This window comes from Peromyscus maniculatus, chromosome 1 (genome assembly GCF_049852395.1).
Source record: "Peromyscus maniculatus bairdii isolate BWxNUB_F1_BW_parent chromosome 1, HU_Pman_BW_mat_3.1, whole genome shotgun sequence".
Taxonomy (NCBI): domain Eukaryota; kingdom Metazoa; phylum Chordata; class Mammalia; order Rodentia; family Cricetidae; genus Peromyscus; species Peromyscus maniculatus.
The window spans coordinates 21,395,195-21,411,914 of record NC_134852.1 but is presented as its reverse complement, the minus strand read 5'-3'; the positions used below and the strand labels follow the sequence as shown (position 1 = coordinate 21,411,914).

General features: G+C 39.6%; 2 protein-coding genes and 1 long non-coding RNA gene across 8 annotated transcripts in view; 2 read left to right on the top strand and 1 right to left on the bottom strand.

Annotated features, from left to right (window-relative positions):
- Positions 1-16,720, top strand: part of LOC107399359 (3-beta-hydroxysteroid sulfotransferase-like) — a 230,626-nt gene that overhangs the window by 53,109 nt on the left and 160,797 nt on the right. The gene's annotated exons all lie outside the window — the stretch shown is intronic.
- The window catches only part of LOC102927611 (3-beta-hydroxysteroid sulfotransferase-like), a 32,069-nt gene that overhangs the window by 14,493 nt on the left and 856 nt on the right, over positions 1-16,720 (bottom strand). For 4 of the 6 annotated variants that reach the window (XM_076571455.1, XM_076571467.1, XM_076571468.1 and 1 more), the window contains exons 1-2: positions 9,792-9,941; positions 100-340 (exon numbers count right to left, since the gene is read on the bottom strand). In XM_076571455.1, the coding sequence (XP_076427570.1) occupies positions 100-232 (133 nt within the window). In that variant the 5' untranslated portion in view covers positions 233-340; positions 9,792-9,941. Of the gene's footprint in view, positions 1-99; positions 341-456; positions 612-9,791; positions 9,942-16,720 lie in introns of those variants that run through there. The other 2 variants (XM_076571460.1, XM_076571466.1) reach the window with 2 other exon arrangements.
- LOC143273105 (uncharacterized) lies at positions 4,405-15,384 on the top strand. Its single transcript, XR_013051015.1, has 3 exons — positions 4,405-6,536; positions 12,432-12,533; positions 13,012-15,384. It is a non-coding gene; the product is annotated as an uncharacterized LOC143273105 (long non-coding RNA).

Genomic DNA, 16,720 nt, shown 5'->3' with positions numbered 1-16,720 from the left:
ACAGTAACTGGGACATAGGTTAACCCCCCCCAAGTTACACACACACACACACACACACACACACACACACACACACACACACACACACACTTTTCTTACCTGATCTAGGGAAGCTCACTATGATGACATCATCATCTTTCACCAAAAAGTTCTGAGCAAAAGACAGAGACTCCACACTATGGAAGTCAGACACCATCCGGATCCCCTCAAACAAGAAGATATTGTCAGTCATCTTGACACAGTTGTGGGCTTCAGTGAGGCTGCCCAAGTGGCCTGGCTCACTCAAGTGTTGAATGGAAGTGGCCCGTATATGCTCCCGAGGAGGCTGCTAAGAGCCCACCTGTCAAAGCAGAGAAATGCACAGTTCTCTAGAGTTACCAGAAGAACAGAACTTATACAGGTGTGAGAATTAAGATGGGTGGGATTTGCAGAGTTACATAATTAAATGTGACAAACCCTTCAGAGTTTTCAAGCAGTGTTGCAGTGATCTTTCTGGAATAAGCAAGCACCCCAACAGTAATGAGAGTGGAACAGAAGAGTGTCACTGCTGACTAAAGCTGAGATAATTCCTGAAAGGTTTTGGTCCCAAGTCCAGTTTGCATTTCCACTTTATACTCTAATATTACAAGCATGGGCAGTCAAGCAAGCAGGATTCTACAGAAGCTATGTGGCAGTCAGCAGGTCATTAAGGGCAATGACCTTTTTTTTCAGTTACATTTTGCAGTCATTTTGTTCTATTTGAAGTTATTCTTGGTAAATAGGCCATACAAGTAGAGCTTTAAGTAACTGAGAAAATAAGCCACTAGATCAACATCTAATAATGGTCTTTACTAACTCATTCTACTTCATTCCCTCCTCTTTACCTTCATAGCACCCTATAAATCTTTCTGAAGAAGTCGGCTGATACCACCTGCTGTGTCACCTGCAGCTTGACTATTTTTACTCTAGTTCTGATGACCCTGGACAGGGTGTCTAAGATGCACCGTCCTAACAGAAGTCCTGCTATGGTCATCCTAAGGTGCCCCATTAGCAGATCCAGCCATGGTCTGCATGAAGTCCTATTGCTCTTCATGGCCTCTCAACTCTACCTCTGGCCTTCTCTTCTCTATAACTGTTTTGTATTTTCTCATACTATTTCTGACTGAGCAGCAAAAACATAGTATTCTTCATTTAAAACCATGGATATGCCCCCTTTTCAGCAGTAATCAAGTCCTCTGTGGTTTGGGAGGAACATTGCTGCCAATGAATCAATCTGATTCTGAAGAGTGACTATGCTTTCTTGAAGAATATGTCCCCCCCCTCCAAATTGTTCTCTTGTCCTCTGGCCACTTGTCCTTAGTCTGTCACTGGATGGGGCCATTTCCAAAAGGAACTATAGTCTGTTTTATTGGTGCAGGCAGTTCCATCACAGAATGATGATGTCTGAGGGATGATATGTGACTGGCATATTCCCAAGTAGCACTACCAGAAGGAGATACAACAGAGCCCCTCTAGGGGGTGCTAAGTTATACTGATGGCTGTCCAGGAATTGGAGCTGCCTTGGGACAAGTCTTTTCTCCAGACTAATTTACGTGACAGGGTCAGAGATGCTGGGTGGGAACTGTATAGGTACACATCCACAGAATCAGAAGGACATCAGGAGGCAGAGTGGGAGCTGAGCCGTTGCCCCCATTCTGAGGTCGTTTTGAGATGGCCAGTTTCACAGAGGCTTGGCTGGGTGGGCTCTCATGGTCCACTCCTGGTTGGGCTCTACAGCAACTTTGACTTGCTCGTGCAGTGTAGCCACAGCTTGATACCTGCAGCTTTAAGAGCTAAGATAGTGCTGAGGATTGGGCAATGTTTGTGTGCAGTGTCAGCCAAGTTTTTCAAGAACTGCAAAAGGTGTGTGTGTCCATACTCTCAGAGGTCCCCTGAGGCTTTTGGGAGCAGCGGAGGTGGGTGGCCAGACAGGATCTCAAAAGGAGACTAACTGCATATACAGGGCATGTGTTATGCCCTAAACAGTAAAAGTGGTCGAATTTTTGCCCAAGGGAGGTCTCTTTCTAGGTAATGTTTCATCAGTGTCACTTCAAAGTTCTACTTACTCTCTCAACCCATCCTAATGATTGGGGGTGGTAGCATGAGCACAAGTTTCAGGTTAATCCTCTGCGCAGGTAGGAAAGGCTTCTATTGTACTCAGCCTGCAAAAGTGCATGCCACAACCAGCAAGTATCCGTCCCCTTTGCTGGGTGGAATGTCATTGATGTTTTGGATGTGGAAAGCAAGGACATTTGAAAAGGGACTGTAGACAGGTCATTCCTAGAAACAATGTTTCTTCAAGGAACAATGGCAACAGAATGCCCCTTCCTTCTGGAGTATGCAGAAGGTGGGGTAAGGGAAAACATTGGACCAACGAATGTAGATCAACAAAGGACAGACAGGGTAATCCTTTGCCTCAGTCTTCGGGAAACTCCCAGAGAGGCCTTATGCAGGCCTCCATAGCAAATCCAGTTCAAACTTTTCCTGCAGCCATAGAGGAAACCCCTGCTCAGATCGATTAAATAACCAAATGCCTATTGGAATAAATCATGCTGGTCAGGATGATGAAACAGAGAGAACAGAAAATTCAGGAGAAAACATAAAGAAAATTTTTTGGCAAACTTCTATTAATGAACGAAGACCAAAATTAACGATAAAAATAAATGGTGTTTTGTTGTCTGGTCTGGTAGACACAGGTGCGGACGTTACCATAATTGCACCAGAATTTTGGCATCCAACTTGGCCTCTTCAGGAGGTAAACGTTTAACTGTTAGGAATTGGGACATTATCTCAGGTGAAACAGAGTGCAAGATGGCTGGAATGTATAGGTCCAGAAAAACAGGAAGGAAAATTAAAACCATATGTGGCTAACATAACTATAAACCTGTGGGGTCGAGACTTGTTGCAACAATGGAATACTCAGATTAACATCCCTCCAATCTCAGAAACAAATCATAAACTAGCACATGTTTCTGAGAGAAATATTAGAAGATATTGTTCTAATGAGTGGTCACCAACCATCCATATTATACAAGAACAGGGCACAACAACTGATGATCTTCCAAAGACACCAACAGCTCTACCTTTAAAATAGTTAACAGACAAGCCTGTATGGGTCCAGTAATGGCCTTTAACAACAGAGAAACTCCAAGCTTTAGAAGAGCTGGTAGAAGAACAGTTAAATGATCAGCATACTGAAGAATCAACCAGCCCTTGGAACTCTCCTGTATTTGTTATTAAAAAGAAATCTGGTAAATGGAGAATAGTAACAGACCTTAGAGCAATTAACCAAGTAATTCAGCCAATGGGCTCTCTACAATCTGGAATTCCTTTGCCTACTCTGTTACCAAAAGGATGGCCTCTCATAGTTATTGATTTAAAAGACTGTTTCTTTTCAATACCCTTACAAGAAAAAGACAGAGAAAGATTTGCTTTCACAGTGCCTATTTATAATAATTCTCAACCGGTTAAAAGATTTCAATGGAGGGTCCTCCCACAGGGAATGTTGAATAGCCCAACTCTGTGCCAATATTTTGTACAACAGCCATTGGAAGTGATACATAAAAAAATTTCCTAAATCTATAATTTATCATTATATGGATGATATTTTACTAGCTGACTCAAATGCATATACTTTAGAAAGAATGTTTGAAGAAGTAAAGAAAATTTTGCCTTGCTGGGGATTACAAATTGCTCCTGAAAAGATACAAAGAGGAGATTCCATTAATTATTTAGGATATAAAATAGAGCTACAAAAAATTAGACCCCAAAAGGTGCAAATTAGGAGACATCGACTACAGACTCTTAATGACTTTCAAAGATTATTTGGAGACATTTCTCATCTATGAACTATTGTGGGGGTAAAAAATTATGAACTGAATAATTTGTTCAAAATCTTAGAAGGTGACAAGGACGTAAATAGTCCAAGAGAATTATCACCTGAATCTGAGAAAGAATTGGCCTTGGTAGGAAAGAAAGTACATGAAGGGCACTTGGATAGAATTGATCCAAAGCTGGATTGCATTTTGGTTATTTTACCTTCTAGGCGTTCTCCTACTGGAATATTAATGCAGAGGGGAGATATTATATTGGAGTGGATATTTTTACCAAATAAACCAAATAAAAAATTAAAAACTTATGTGGAAAAAAATCTCTGACTTGATTTGGAAAGGAAAATTGAGACTTCGTCAATTAGCAGGAACAGACCCAGCAGAAATTGTCATACCTTTAACTAAGGAGGACAATGAAAAATTATGGACAGAAAGTGAACCTTGGCAAAGAGCTTGCAGTAATTTTTTAGGAGAAATTAACAGCAAATGTTGGGAGCCTAAAGTTGGATGATTGCGCTCTGACCTTCTTGCTTGGATTATCTGACATAACTACACCCTTGACAACCTTTACTAAGTTACAAAAAACAATAACTCCTGGAAAAAAAAACACAAAATGTACCTTTAGATTAATATATTTTTAGATTAACTTCCTGGAGTATGTTCGGTTGGTCAGTTGCACAAGCAGTGGACCAAAGAGACCTCACCCTGACTCTATTCTTCAAAGAGACCTCACCCGGACCCTATTCTTCAAACTTTCACACACACACCCTTTTCCCCTATTCATTTCTCCTATCTACCAGCATATATAAACCTGCTTCCCCTTGCAATAAACGAGACCTTGATGCAACTCAGACTGACTCTGTCTTTTTTACGCGCTTGATCTCCTTTCTCTCTTGCCCCCATTGGTCTTTCAGGAGGTGCCTCCTTGGGTCCTACCTAATAACCTGGCCTGCTAGACGGGTCAAGTGGCACCTGAACATGAGGCTTGAGCCACGGTGACCTACTGGGCGACCGATAATAACGGAGCTCCAGATCATGCAGGGTAGAGACGCCCGGACTGCATCACTCGTGCAACGCGGGAAGTCTTGAGGTAAATACAGTCGTCTGATAACGAATGGGAAATGGTTTATCAAAAGAGGTTCTCTTTATTAAGGAAATGAAAGGCAATCCTAGGGAGAGAGGAATAAGAGTTAAGGGAAAGGATCTAATAAAATTTTTCTGTTTTGTGGAGGAGAAAGGCCCCTGGTTGGTAGTTAACGGCCCAGGCATTCACCCTCTGACTTGGAACAGGGTTGGAAAAGATATTAATAAATTGCTCAGAAATGGGGAAAATTTCCCTGATGCCCTTTTTAGTTTTTATGGTGTGATTAGAGATATTTTAAAGAAAACAGAGGGAGACGGACATGTTTCACATTTATTAACCCTTGCGGAGGAGTTTCTCTCAGACCCCCCCTGCCTGATGCCTGATAATGAGTCTGGAGCCGCAGCGGCCGCTCCGCCAAAAAATGAAAGTAAAACAAGAATGGCCGCTTCTCCCCTGATGGCGACTCTTGCTCTTTGCAGCAGAGGAGCCCTTCTATATAGAAGCTTAATAAATCCTCCTGCTATTGCATCAACTGGACTGGAGTCTGGGTTCTTGGGGCACCCACTTGAGACCCTAAAATTTGGGGTCCAACATTGGAGGTTCCACCAAGATTGGGGTGCCCCCCGGACCCCCACTCGGCCAGTTGGAGGTAAACACGAGCTTGATCTATGTTTTATGTTATTGTGTCTTGTCTTTTGTCTGGTTGATTTGGCATTTACTGCGCAGACTGTGTCTGTCCTTGTCTTCTTTGTGTTTGTTTTTTTGGAGTCTGTCTTTTGTCTCTACCTTTCTCTCTCCATATGGGCAACAACTAACTACCCCCCTAAGTTTGACTTTAGATAACCGGAAGGATGTCCTCGCTCAGGCTTGCAATGCCTCTCTGGAAGGCAAGAAAAAGAAATGGATCACCTCTGTTCCTCGGAATGGCCAGCCTTTGGAGTCGGCTGGCCGAGGGATGGGACTTTTAACGTTGATTGATGTGATTTCACAGGTGCCTGGGTGAAGCTGTTCCTTACTACTTTGCCTGCCCCAGCAACACTGGGGCTCCAACCCCCACCTCTTCTTTCTCAAACTCCCCTTACTCCCCTTGTCCCTTCAGCCCTGGCTGCCCTCCAACCATTTACCCCCTTTACCCTCTTAAGGAAATCAAGCATGAAAAACCCCTGGTCCTTGCAGAGGACCCGGGAGACTAATGATGGAATCACCCTCCTCATGCAGATCCACCTGCTGGCATAGAAAAATAAAAAAATAAAAAAATCCTCCAAAACAGCTCCGGACACTGGCTAGGCAGCCTGTGAGCAATGGAGCAGAGAGGAGCTGGCAGGAGTCAGCTGGAGCCTTGAGGAGCTCAGAATGTGGGGGCTGGTGGAGATATAACTGCCCTTCCAGGATCACAGATGACAGGTCTGTGGGCCCAGCCAGGGGATGGAATCTCCCATGCTGTTGGATGGGACTCCCAAGACCTGCCCCGGGAGCTAAAACCTGATCAGGATCTGGCTCCAAGAATGGAATGTCACTCCCTATATGAGGCTAACTGACAGTTTCTTGTCTATAATTACTGAGGAAAATCACAAGAAAGACTTTGATATAAAAGGTTATAAAAGGTCAGTAAACTGTTATTGTTTCTTATACCTGCAAATACTGAATTTGAAAGTTAATTCTGGTTGGTTTTCATCTTAAAAATGCCTAATGATTCTGCAAACTGCTTATGTGTGTATATGAACAGGTATGTGACTTGGAAATGTAAGCAAGTTTTAACTGTATGTATGTATGTATGTATGTATGTATGTATGTATGTATGTAACTTGGATCCAAATGTGTGTATGTGTACAAGTAACCATTGTTTTAAAAAATATATATGTAACACCTAAATACTTATGTCTTTACCAAGTGTTCAACAAGTTTCTAAAGAATTTAAATAGATAACAACATATGTTTAATAAATAAGATATTTGATGAATATTAAAGCTGCACATCAATGCTTTTTATACACAGAAATATGCCTTGCTCTGGCAGCTAAACTTTGTAATTTAAGATTTACCCATGTAAAATGATAATGATTTTAAAGACATAAAAGAATCATAAAAAAAAAAAAACAGCTGAGGTTTGCAAATATATGGCAGGACTAAAGTTTCAAAAAGAGTCTGGTTGCAGTGATGGACCTTAGCAGTTTTAAAAATTGCCAATGACAGATGATGATCACCGGAAACACCAGCCATAATAAAATAAAACAGACAGGCTATGTATGTGCTGCCAAAGGTAGGGTCAAAGAAATCATCCAAGCCTCTAAGTAAAAAAAACCAAAAAGATTATAAATGAGTCCTAGATATTAAACTTTGGGATTGTTTGTACTCTGGAGCTTGGTTTCAGATTAAGAGGATGCCATGTTTTCTCCCCCTTAAAGTAAAAAAAAAAAAAAGGTACTTCATTGTTATTACAGAAGACATTTGAGAGATCTTAATCCTTTAAAGACAGTTTTTATAATTAAAAACCAATGACTTAAAAATGTTTCTCCTTACCCAAGATACATTCAGGCTTAAGAATGTTGTCTAGCCTCATTGTATTTGCTAAGTTTGTTAAGCTTAAGTTATTTGGATAAGATGATACATATATATGTCTTATATTGATGTTTTGTTTTGATTTCTTTACTGAACCTGTATTTGATGCTAGAAGAGCTTCAACTTAAAGGCATTGTTTTTATTCAGTCCCTTGCATATGTTTTCAGGGTTGAGCTTGAAACAAATAGTTAGAAACAAACTTTGTCTATTCAGACACCTGGACAGCCCTCATACTTCAGAGATCTGCAGAATATGGCATTTAAATGTTGATCTAAAAGTTTATTATATCAGACAGTCTTCCAGATCCTAGCAGTGACCCAAGGTCTCTGAAGAAGATTATGTACGAGGCACCACAACGTCTCTGCCTGGATTATGACAATGCTGACCACAGGGCAGGATGCCCCAGTGCAACACCTGCCACCCAGCCCAGACTGTGGACAAGCAGTAGAACACTGTCAGTCTTCCGTGTCCCTATTCCACAGAAAAAGTACTCTGCCTTATGGGCTTGATGGCGGAAGAAGATTGATGCTGTTCTGACTGGTGCCTCCAACACTATGGAGACCTGGGTAGGGATTGGTCCCTGTAATTTATAGGATTGGATGCTTCTTGGTCTGCACTCAGATATAGTTTATCCTTCTCAGATCTCTGACAGTACTGATGGCTAGACTAGCTCTAACTTTGTCAGCATGGCAGCACCAGACAACCAGATCCTTCTGCAAGGCCATAGCTAGCTTGTTAGCTCACTTTTAAAAAATGTTCTAAGATATAAAAGTTTAAACAAGTCATAAAGGTTCAGATATAAGTCTAAAATGAGATATGTTTCAGATTACTCTCCTGTTCTATGGTTCAGTGCTTGACATTTAAAAGTCCTGATGAGCTGATAGAGTAATGACTACTTACTGTTCAGTCACAAGCCCAACATTTTGGATTTGTTTTAGATGTCATCTAAATATGTCTACTTATACCTAGCTTTCTGGACAAAAGAAAAATGCCCAAGTCTGTAGTTCTTGTTGGGACTCAGAAGTATGAGTTCACTTCTGCTGTTTTACAGATACCCATTACCTGCTTTGTCTACAATATGGATTTCAGTATAGATTGGTAATACTAATGTATCTAAAACTTTTATGTCATTTTGCAAAAAGGCCTCAAAGGATCAAAAGAGTCATAAAAACATAAACCCACTTCACAGAGGTCGAAAGGACCCCAGATAAGTATTCCTAAAGATGGTATTTTTCCTCTCTCCTGGTCTTGGGACTAATGCTTTTCCCATTACTAAGGGTTCCAAATAAGTTCATAAATTTTAACTTCTGTTCCTAGTTTAAATCTGTCTCAACAGATTTCTACTTGGCTGGCAGACACCTCCAAGTTTCAGTTGCTGACTCCACTGCTCCAGACTACTGTGGGCTCAGGATGTGCTAGAGGCTAACGTGGACCAGCCTAGCTAACATGATTCTTTTCTGTCCCTATGCAGTCAGGCAGCTACATGCTACTGACAAATGCCCCCTGCCCAGTCTTTGACCAGCTTTTCAGCCTTTAGGGGGAGGGGCCCTGATAATGGTGCCCCAATGCCAGCTTGAAGCAGTTCCAGAAGAGAATACATCGTCCCATTTCCCTTGTTCAGAAAAGGCTGAAATGCTGGGTCAAAAGAAAACTCCCTGGCATAGAGACCAGATGGCTAATTATACATGAACTATGCATGGCCATTACAGGCCATGAGTTACTAAAATAGGCCATGAGTTACTAAATGTAATACCATAATTTTAAGATTAAAATTTGCCACAAAAAATGGGAGAATGAAAGACCCTATCCCTTCAGGCTTACACCCCCAAGACTCAGGAAAAGAGAAACTTCAAACACCAGGAAATGAGAAACTAAAATTCTAATTCCAAGAGCAACCTGACTTAGCCATTGTTCAGTCTCACTTGCAACCATATAACAATGTAAAGAGATTTCTGTTAAGAGATGTGCTCAACTGTGACTGGGATAGTTGCAGGTATTCCAGGAAGGACCACTGTGACCTTTGTGTAAACTCCACTCCTGCCCTGATACCCCCCACACTTGAGGTTTCAGGAAGAATGTACCTGTTGACGTAACTGTACCCCCTCTGTGATCACTCTGTACCCAGACCTCCCCCAACCCTACACCAAGCACCGTGACTACCATCGTAGACTCCAGTAACGGCACTCTCCTTACTCCTTTTGGGGAAACAAGAGATAGATTGTTTGATTTGGTCCAGGGAGCCTATCTGGCCCTAAACACCACAAATCCAGACCAAACCTTGGGTTGCTGGCTCTGCCTTACCTCCAGTCCCCCTTATTATGAAGGAATCGCCTTTCCGTCTGCTGCCAGTAACCTCACTTCCCGAGCAATAAGTGTCAAACTAGGCCACATAAGCTAACACTCCCTGAGGTCTCCGGACAAGGTTCCTGTTTGGACAAGGTCCCATTGACCCACAGCCACCTCTGTAACCAAACACTGACACCCTATAAAGGGAGCTATTATCTCAAGGCACCAAGGGGTCCTACTGGCCCAGAGAATCAATGGATAAACTAAGAGAAAGATTGGCACAAATAAAACATGATTTTGAGAATCAAAACAATTGGTTTGAGGACTGGTTAAAAGAATCCCCTTGGCTTTCTACCCTGATCCCCACCCTCCTGGCCCCCCTGATTATTTTCCTTCTCCTCCTCACCTTTGGTCCTTGGACTTTTCAACGGCTAACGCAATTCATAAAAAAATCAGATTGATTCGGCTCTATCAAAAACTGTCTCAATACATTACCATCGTTTAGAAACTCGAGATCAAACTATCAAAACAGGTGAAAGGCTAAGGTTCAGCGTCCTACGACCCTAAAAACCCCCTACAACTAAAAGCTAGAGGGTACTCAATGAGGGGATTAGGATGGGGCCTGTGCTGGGGGCACAACGTACAGAGGTCATGGAGACTGGCTCAACATGGCACGTTGCCAGACACAGGGTGCACTCCATATAGCCTAAGACAGGGGCTCACTTTGGTCATTTTAAAGACAGAAGGGGGAGTTGTTGGGAGCCTAAAGTTGGATGACTGCACTCTGACCTTTCTTGGTTGGATGATCTGATGTAATTACACCCTTGACAACTGTTACTAAGTTACAAATAACAATAACTCCCGGAAAAAAAACACAAAATGTACCTTTAGATTAATATACTTTTAGATTAACTTCCTGGAGTATGTTTGGCTGGTCAGTTGCACAAGCAGTGAACCAAAGAGACCTCATCCTGACTCTATTCTTCAAAGAGACCTCACCCAGACCCTATTCTTCAAACTTTCATCCCCCACCCTTTTCCCCTATTCATTTCTCCTATCTACCAGCATATATAAACCTGCTTCCCCTTGCAATAAACGAGACCTTGACACAACTCAGACTGACTCTGTCTTTTTTACGCAGTTGGTCTCCTTTCTCTCTCACCCCCATTGGTCTTTCAGGAGTGCCTCCTCAGGTCCTACCTAATAACCTGGCCTGCTGGACAGGTCAAGCAAATATCACAAAAGCAATAGAATTGATCTTATAAAGAGAGCTGGTTGGATCTTGCCTCGAATTGTACAGCAAAAACCCATATCTGGAGTTTGTACATTTTATACAGATGCCAACAAACAAGGAAAGGCAGGTTACAAATCAGAAAATTTAAGTAAAGTGGTTCAAAGTCCTTATGATTCAGTTCAAAAATCAGAATTGTATGCTATTCTGTTGGTATTAATGGATTTTTTCAGAACCTCTCAACATAGTAACTGACTCTCAGTATGCTGAAAGAGTGGTATTACATATTGAGACTGCAGAATTTATCCCTGATGCTTCAGAATTAACTTCACTATTCATTCAATTACAAGATACAATCAGGAAAAGGAGTCATCCTTTATATATAACTCACATCTGATCACATACTGGTCTGCCAGGCCCTCTAGCACAAGGCAATGATGAGATTGATAAATTATTGATAGGAAAAGTGCTGGAGGCCTCAGAATTTCATAAAAATATCATGTCAATAGTAAAGGTTTAAAAAAAGATTTTCCATAACCTGGCAAAAAGCCAAAGAAATAGTAAAGAAATGTCCTACTTGTTCCTTCTACAATCAAATGCCATTACCAGCAGGATGTAACCCAAAGGGTACTCAGAGGAATGAAATCTGGCAGATGGACATGTTTCACTTTGCAGAATTTGGAACATTGAAATATGTACACCACACCATCTATATTTATTCAGGATTTCAATGGGCAACTGCTTTCAGTTCTGAAAAAGCTGATTCTCTAATCACTCATTTGCTAGAAGTTATGGCCATCATGGGTATACCTGCACAAATCAAAACTGACAATGCTCCATCATATGTCTCTGTTAAAATGAAACAGTTTTTTGCTTATTACAATATAAAGCATATTACAGGTATACCACATAATCCTACAGGTCAAGCAGTTATAGAAAGGTCAAACAGAACTCTAAAGGATATGCTAAATAAACAGAAAGGGGTAACAAAAAAACCCAGAAATAGACTGCATAATGCTCTATTAACTTTGAATTTTCTCAATGCCAATGAGAAAGGAACAACAGCTGCAGAGAGACAATGGATAATAGAAAAAACTACAGAATTAAATAAGCCTATATACTTTAAGCATATGCTGACCTCAGAATGGAAACGAGGGTATGTATTACGTTGGGGATGAGGTTTTGCTTTTGTTTCTACAGGAGATGATAAGCTATGGGTACCATCAAAATTGATAAAGGTTCGATTTGAATAAGAGAGACCTCTTAATTAGAAGAGGTGATAGTTCATCAACCAGCATGAACATCCAATTTAAACTAACTTGTACCAGTAACACATGCCTTTTCATTTAATCCGAAAATAACTGGCCACAAAGGAACCTCCCCAAAATTAGTCTTGGGAAAAGGTTTTTGTTTTTGTCTTTCAGGAGAATGAAGGTTAAGAAATCTGAAGAACCCTGGAAAAATGAGACAACTGAAGAAAAGGGACAAATCATCTATCCCAGGAAACAGAGGGAAACAGCATATGGGTATATATTATCTAAGAAATTTTATGTCCTCCTAAATGTTTGTTTCTGCTTTTCTCTAAAGATTTAACACTATTGGTCTTCTAATAGTCCCAGTTCAATTAAAATTTAAAGCTGACTTTGGAGTTGGAGAATGGCTCTCTCCTTCTTTAAACTCAAGCATGTTGTTAAAAGGAAAATGCAAATTCCCTGTATTGTGCCAGAATAAAAGAGCCATCTTCTGCTATGGGACAGGACAAAAGCCAAATTAATTAAGGGACTATTCTATTATTAATCTCAACTCTTTGATTCTATTCTGATTCTTTAAACTTTTCTTAAAGTATGAATTTTATATCAAAATTTACAAGATTAATATATATAGATATATATACATTTTAAATTTTGTTAAGATATGAATGGTCATATAGAGTACTAACTAATTCTAGAAAAAAGGCTTTAATTAGCTGCATATAGATGTCTTTGTGTTCAAGTTTCTTATCAGTTTTCTGCAGGTAATCATGGCCAGGCCTAACATCAACTGAAGTCTCCAGGAAGAAGATGGGGCCCCACAACAACAACAATTCCATGTGGACAATAATAATATCATTAAGCTGACAAATATCATCTACAGATCAGCTTTCAACTACAAGGTGCTCAGAGCAATTTTGAGATGACTACCTGAGATTATCCAGTCTCAAAGACTACTCAAATAAGGACTTGAGTTAAACCATGAACTTTGGCATTATACACAAACTGGATAATGAAGGATATAGTTACTTTTCCTAGAATTTGACAATTAACCTAAAATTTTTCTTTCAGGATAAAGATAACCTCACCCATACCCAGCAGGAAGCAATTTTAAGAATATGACGCCCACATTCCCAAAGAGGTGGTGTGGGGCGGGTGTGTTTTTGGTCCTTTTAATGGGTTTTGGATCTGGGATAATTTTCATTGTTTAGGAGGGTTGGTTACAAATTGTTGTCAAGGGTTAGGAAAAAGGCTAAGCAAAGGAAATTAGATTTAAGGTTCTTCTTTAAAAAAAGAGAAAAGAAAAGAAAGAAAAGAAAAAGACAATTACTAATTTTAAATATTTTACATTGGATTGGGTTGTTTTATATTGTATACAAATTTGAAATTGATATTGATAGAAAATGCTATATGTATATTTCTAATTGTATTTATACCATTCATTTAACAATGTAATACAATTTTCTGATCCTTGAATGTTATTATTACCAACTATTAGGGTATAAAGAAATGAAAGTTAGTAGTTAGACATTAAGATAGAACTTGTAGTAATATTAAATATGTTTTAAAAATTGAGCAGATATATTTTAGATAGACAAGTCATCTTCAAACCCTTCAGAGATCTACAGAATATGGCATTTAAAATGTTTTAATAACTTAGAAATTTTTCTTTTTTGAGACATGTTGGCTCCTGGCAGTACCAATCTACTTCAGAGAAGATATGGGCATTGAAGAAACTGCATATGGAGTTAAGTTTCATTGTGGCAAAAGATAGCCACTGGACAACAAAGTATCCTTGAATCAACAGGACAAAATGGACAGACAGAACATGAAACAAAGGACTACTGATTCTTGCCAAAACAAGTGTGGTTATGGCTTTATCAAAAGGCATCTTCTGAGGCCGGGACAATATGGCCCCATCCCTGAAGTGGCCTTCGCAATCCAAAAAAGGTACAGTGCCCTTTTCTTCGAAGGCAGCTGAACAGGTAGTGGGACGATGGCTTCTGTTATGCAATGGAACAGCAGCTGAAAGCTCACGCCTCTCAGTAGTAGACTGGCATTAAATAGAGGGATGTGGAGAAGAAGGGGATGCTGAGATGAAGCCATATATACACAGCCAAAAAGAATGGACAGCTGAATTGAAAAACCATCAACAATTTCAGGAATTTAAAATCCTGAATCATGACAGGGCACTAGTGGAATTCAGGTGTTTCTGGTACATGGACTGCTCTCATCCAATGTGAGGTTGAACTGTTGACCTTGTGTACATCCTACTTCACAAATGAGTCTGTCAGATATGCTAAGCCTATAGGTTGAAGATGATGCCCCAACACTGCGGAGAAACCTCAGGTGACTGTCCAGGCAGCTGGCTGTTTCTGTCAACTCACAAATTTTTTGGAAGTTGCTTGCATTAACTTCCTGTTTTTATTTTTGTTAGCTAATATTATTTTCTTCTTGGGTCTCAGAGGGAGTTGAAGATTAGTTAGTTATAGTTGAAGGTTAGTTAGTTATAGTTGAAGATTAATTAGGATAGAAAGTGAATTAGATATATTTTCGACTTACCAAAATAGGATAGAAAATGGAATTATTTTCTCTGATTTGTCAAATACAAATGGACTAGACATTGTTTAGGTATTTATTACTTGTATATATTGTATGTAGTTATTGTACTTTTGTATATAGTTTTTCTTTGGTTCGTTATAACCTTTCTTTTTCTTTTTATTAAAATAGAAAAGGGGAAATATATTTGTACTGAAATGTGATTTTAATTTTATGTTAATAAATAAAGTTGCCCAGGGGTCAGAGCTATTAGAGCCATAGCAAGAGCGTAGCGGTGGTGGCGCACACCTTTAATCCCAGCACTTGGAAGAAGAGCTAGGTAGATCTCTGTGTGTTCAGGGATACAGCCAGCATTGGAGACACATGCCTTTAAGACCTGGAGGGCTCTGCATACAGGCAGTGATGAGGCAGTCACGTGTTTGGGTTTACAACCAATGAGAAGGCAGAACAGAAAGACTATGTAAAGACATACACACAGGAAGTAGGTCTTTTTCAGAGAAGTAGGAGCACCGCAGGAGGAAGGGTAAGATTTTAGCTCTGAGCTCTGACCTCTCGGCTTTCTCCTTTACATTGGTTCTGTGTTTCTTATTTAATAAGATGGTTGGTTACATCTATACTTGTGGGACACTATGAAAGCAGTTCTAAGAGGAAAATTCATAGCACTAAATGCCCACATCAAAAAGATGGAGAAATTTTCCTCTAGTGACTTAACAGTACATCTGAAAATTCTAGAACAAAAAGAAACAAAGTCCCCGAGGAGGAATAGATGCCAAGAAATATTCAAATTGAGGGCTGAAATCAATAAAAATAGAAACAAAGAGAACAATACAAAGAATCAATGAAACAAAGAGTTGGTTCTTTGAGAAAATTAACAAGATAGACAAACCCATATCCAAATTAACCAAAAAGCAGAGAAAGAGCATCCAAATTAACAAAATCAGAAATGAAAAGGGAGATATAACAACAGACAATGAGGAAATCCAGAGAATCATCAGATCATGCTTCAAAAACCTGTACTACACAAAATTGGAAAATCTGAAAGAAATGGACAATTTTCTGGATAGATACCACATACCAAAGTTAAACCAAGACCAGATAAACTATCTAAATATACCAATAACCCCTAAGGAAATAGAAATGGTCATTAAAAAGTCTCCCAACCAAAGAAAACCCAGGACCAGATGGTTTCAGCACAGAAATCTACCAGATTTTCAAAGAAGAGATAATACTAATACTCAAGTTGTTCCACAGAATAGAAACAGAATGAATGCTACCAAACTCTTTTTATGAAGCTACAGTTACTCTGATTCCCAAACCACACAAAGATGCACAAAGAAAGAAAATTACAAACCAATCTCCCTCATGAAAATTGATGAAAAAATACACAATAAAACATTTGCAAACACTCCAGGAACACATAAAAAAAATTATGAATGATGATCAAGTAGGCTTCATCCCAGAGATGCAGGGATGGTCCAACATATGAAAGTCTGTCAATGTAATACACTATGTAAACAAACTGAAAGAAAAAAAACCATTGATCATTTCATTAGATGCTTAAAAGGAGTTTGACAAAATCCATCACTCCTTCATGATAAATGTCCTAGAGAGATCAGGAATACAAGGAGCATACCTAAACATAATAAAGTTAATTTACAGCAAGTCGACAGCCAACATCAAATTAAATGGAGAGAAACTCAAAGCGATTCCACTAAAATCAGGAACAAGACAAGGCTATCCACTCTTCTCATATTTATTCAATATAGTACTTGAAGTTTTAGCTAGAGCAATAAGACAACAAATTGAGATCAAAGGAATACAAATTGGAAAGGAAGAAGTCAAACTTTCACTATTTGTAAATGATATGATAGTGTACATATGTGATCCCAAAAATTCTACCAGGA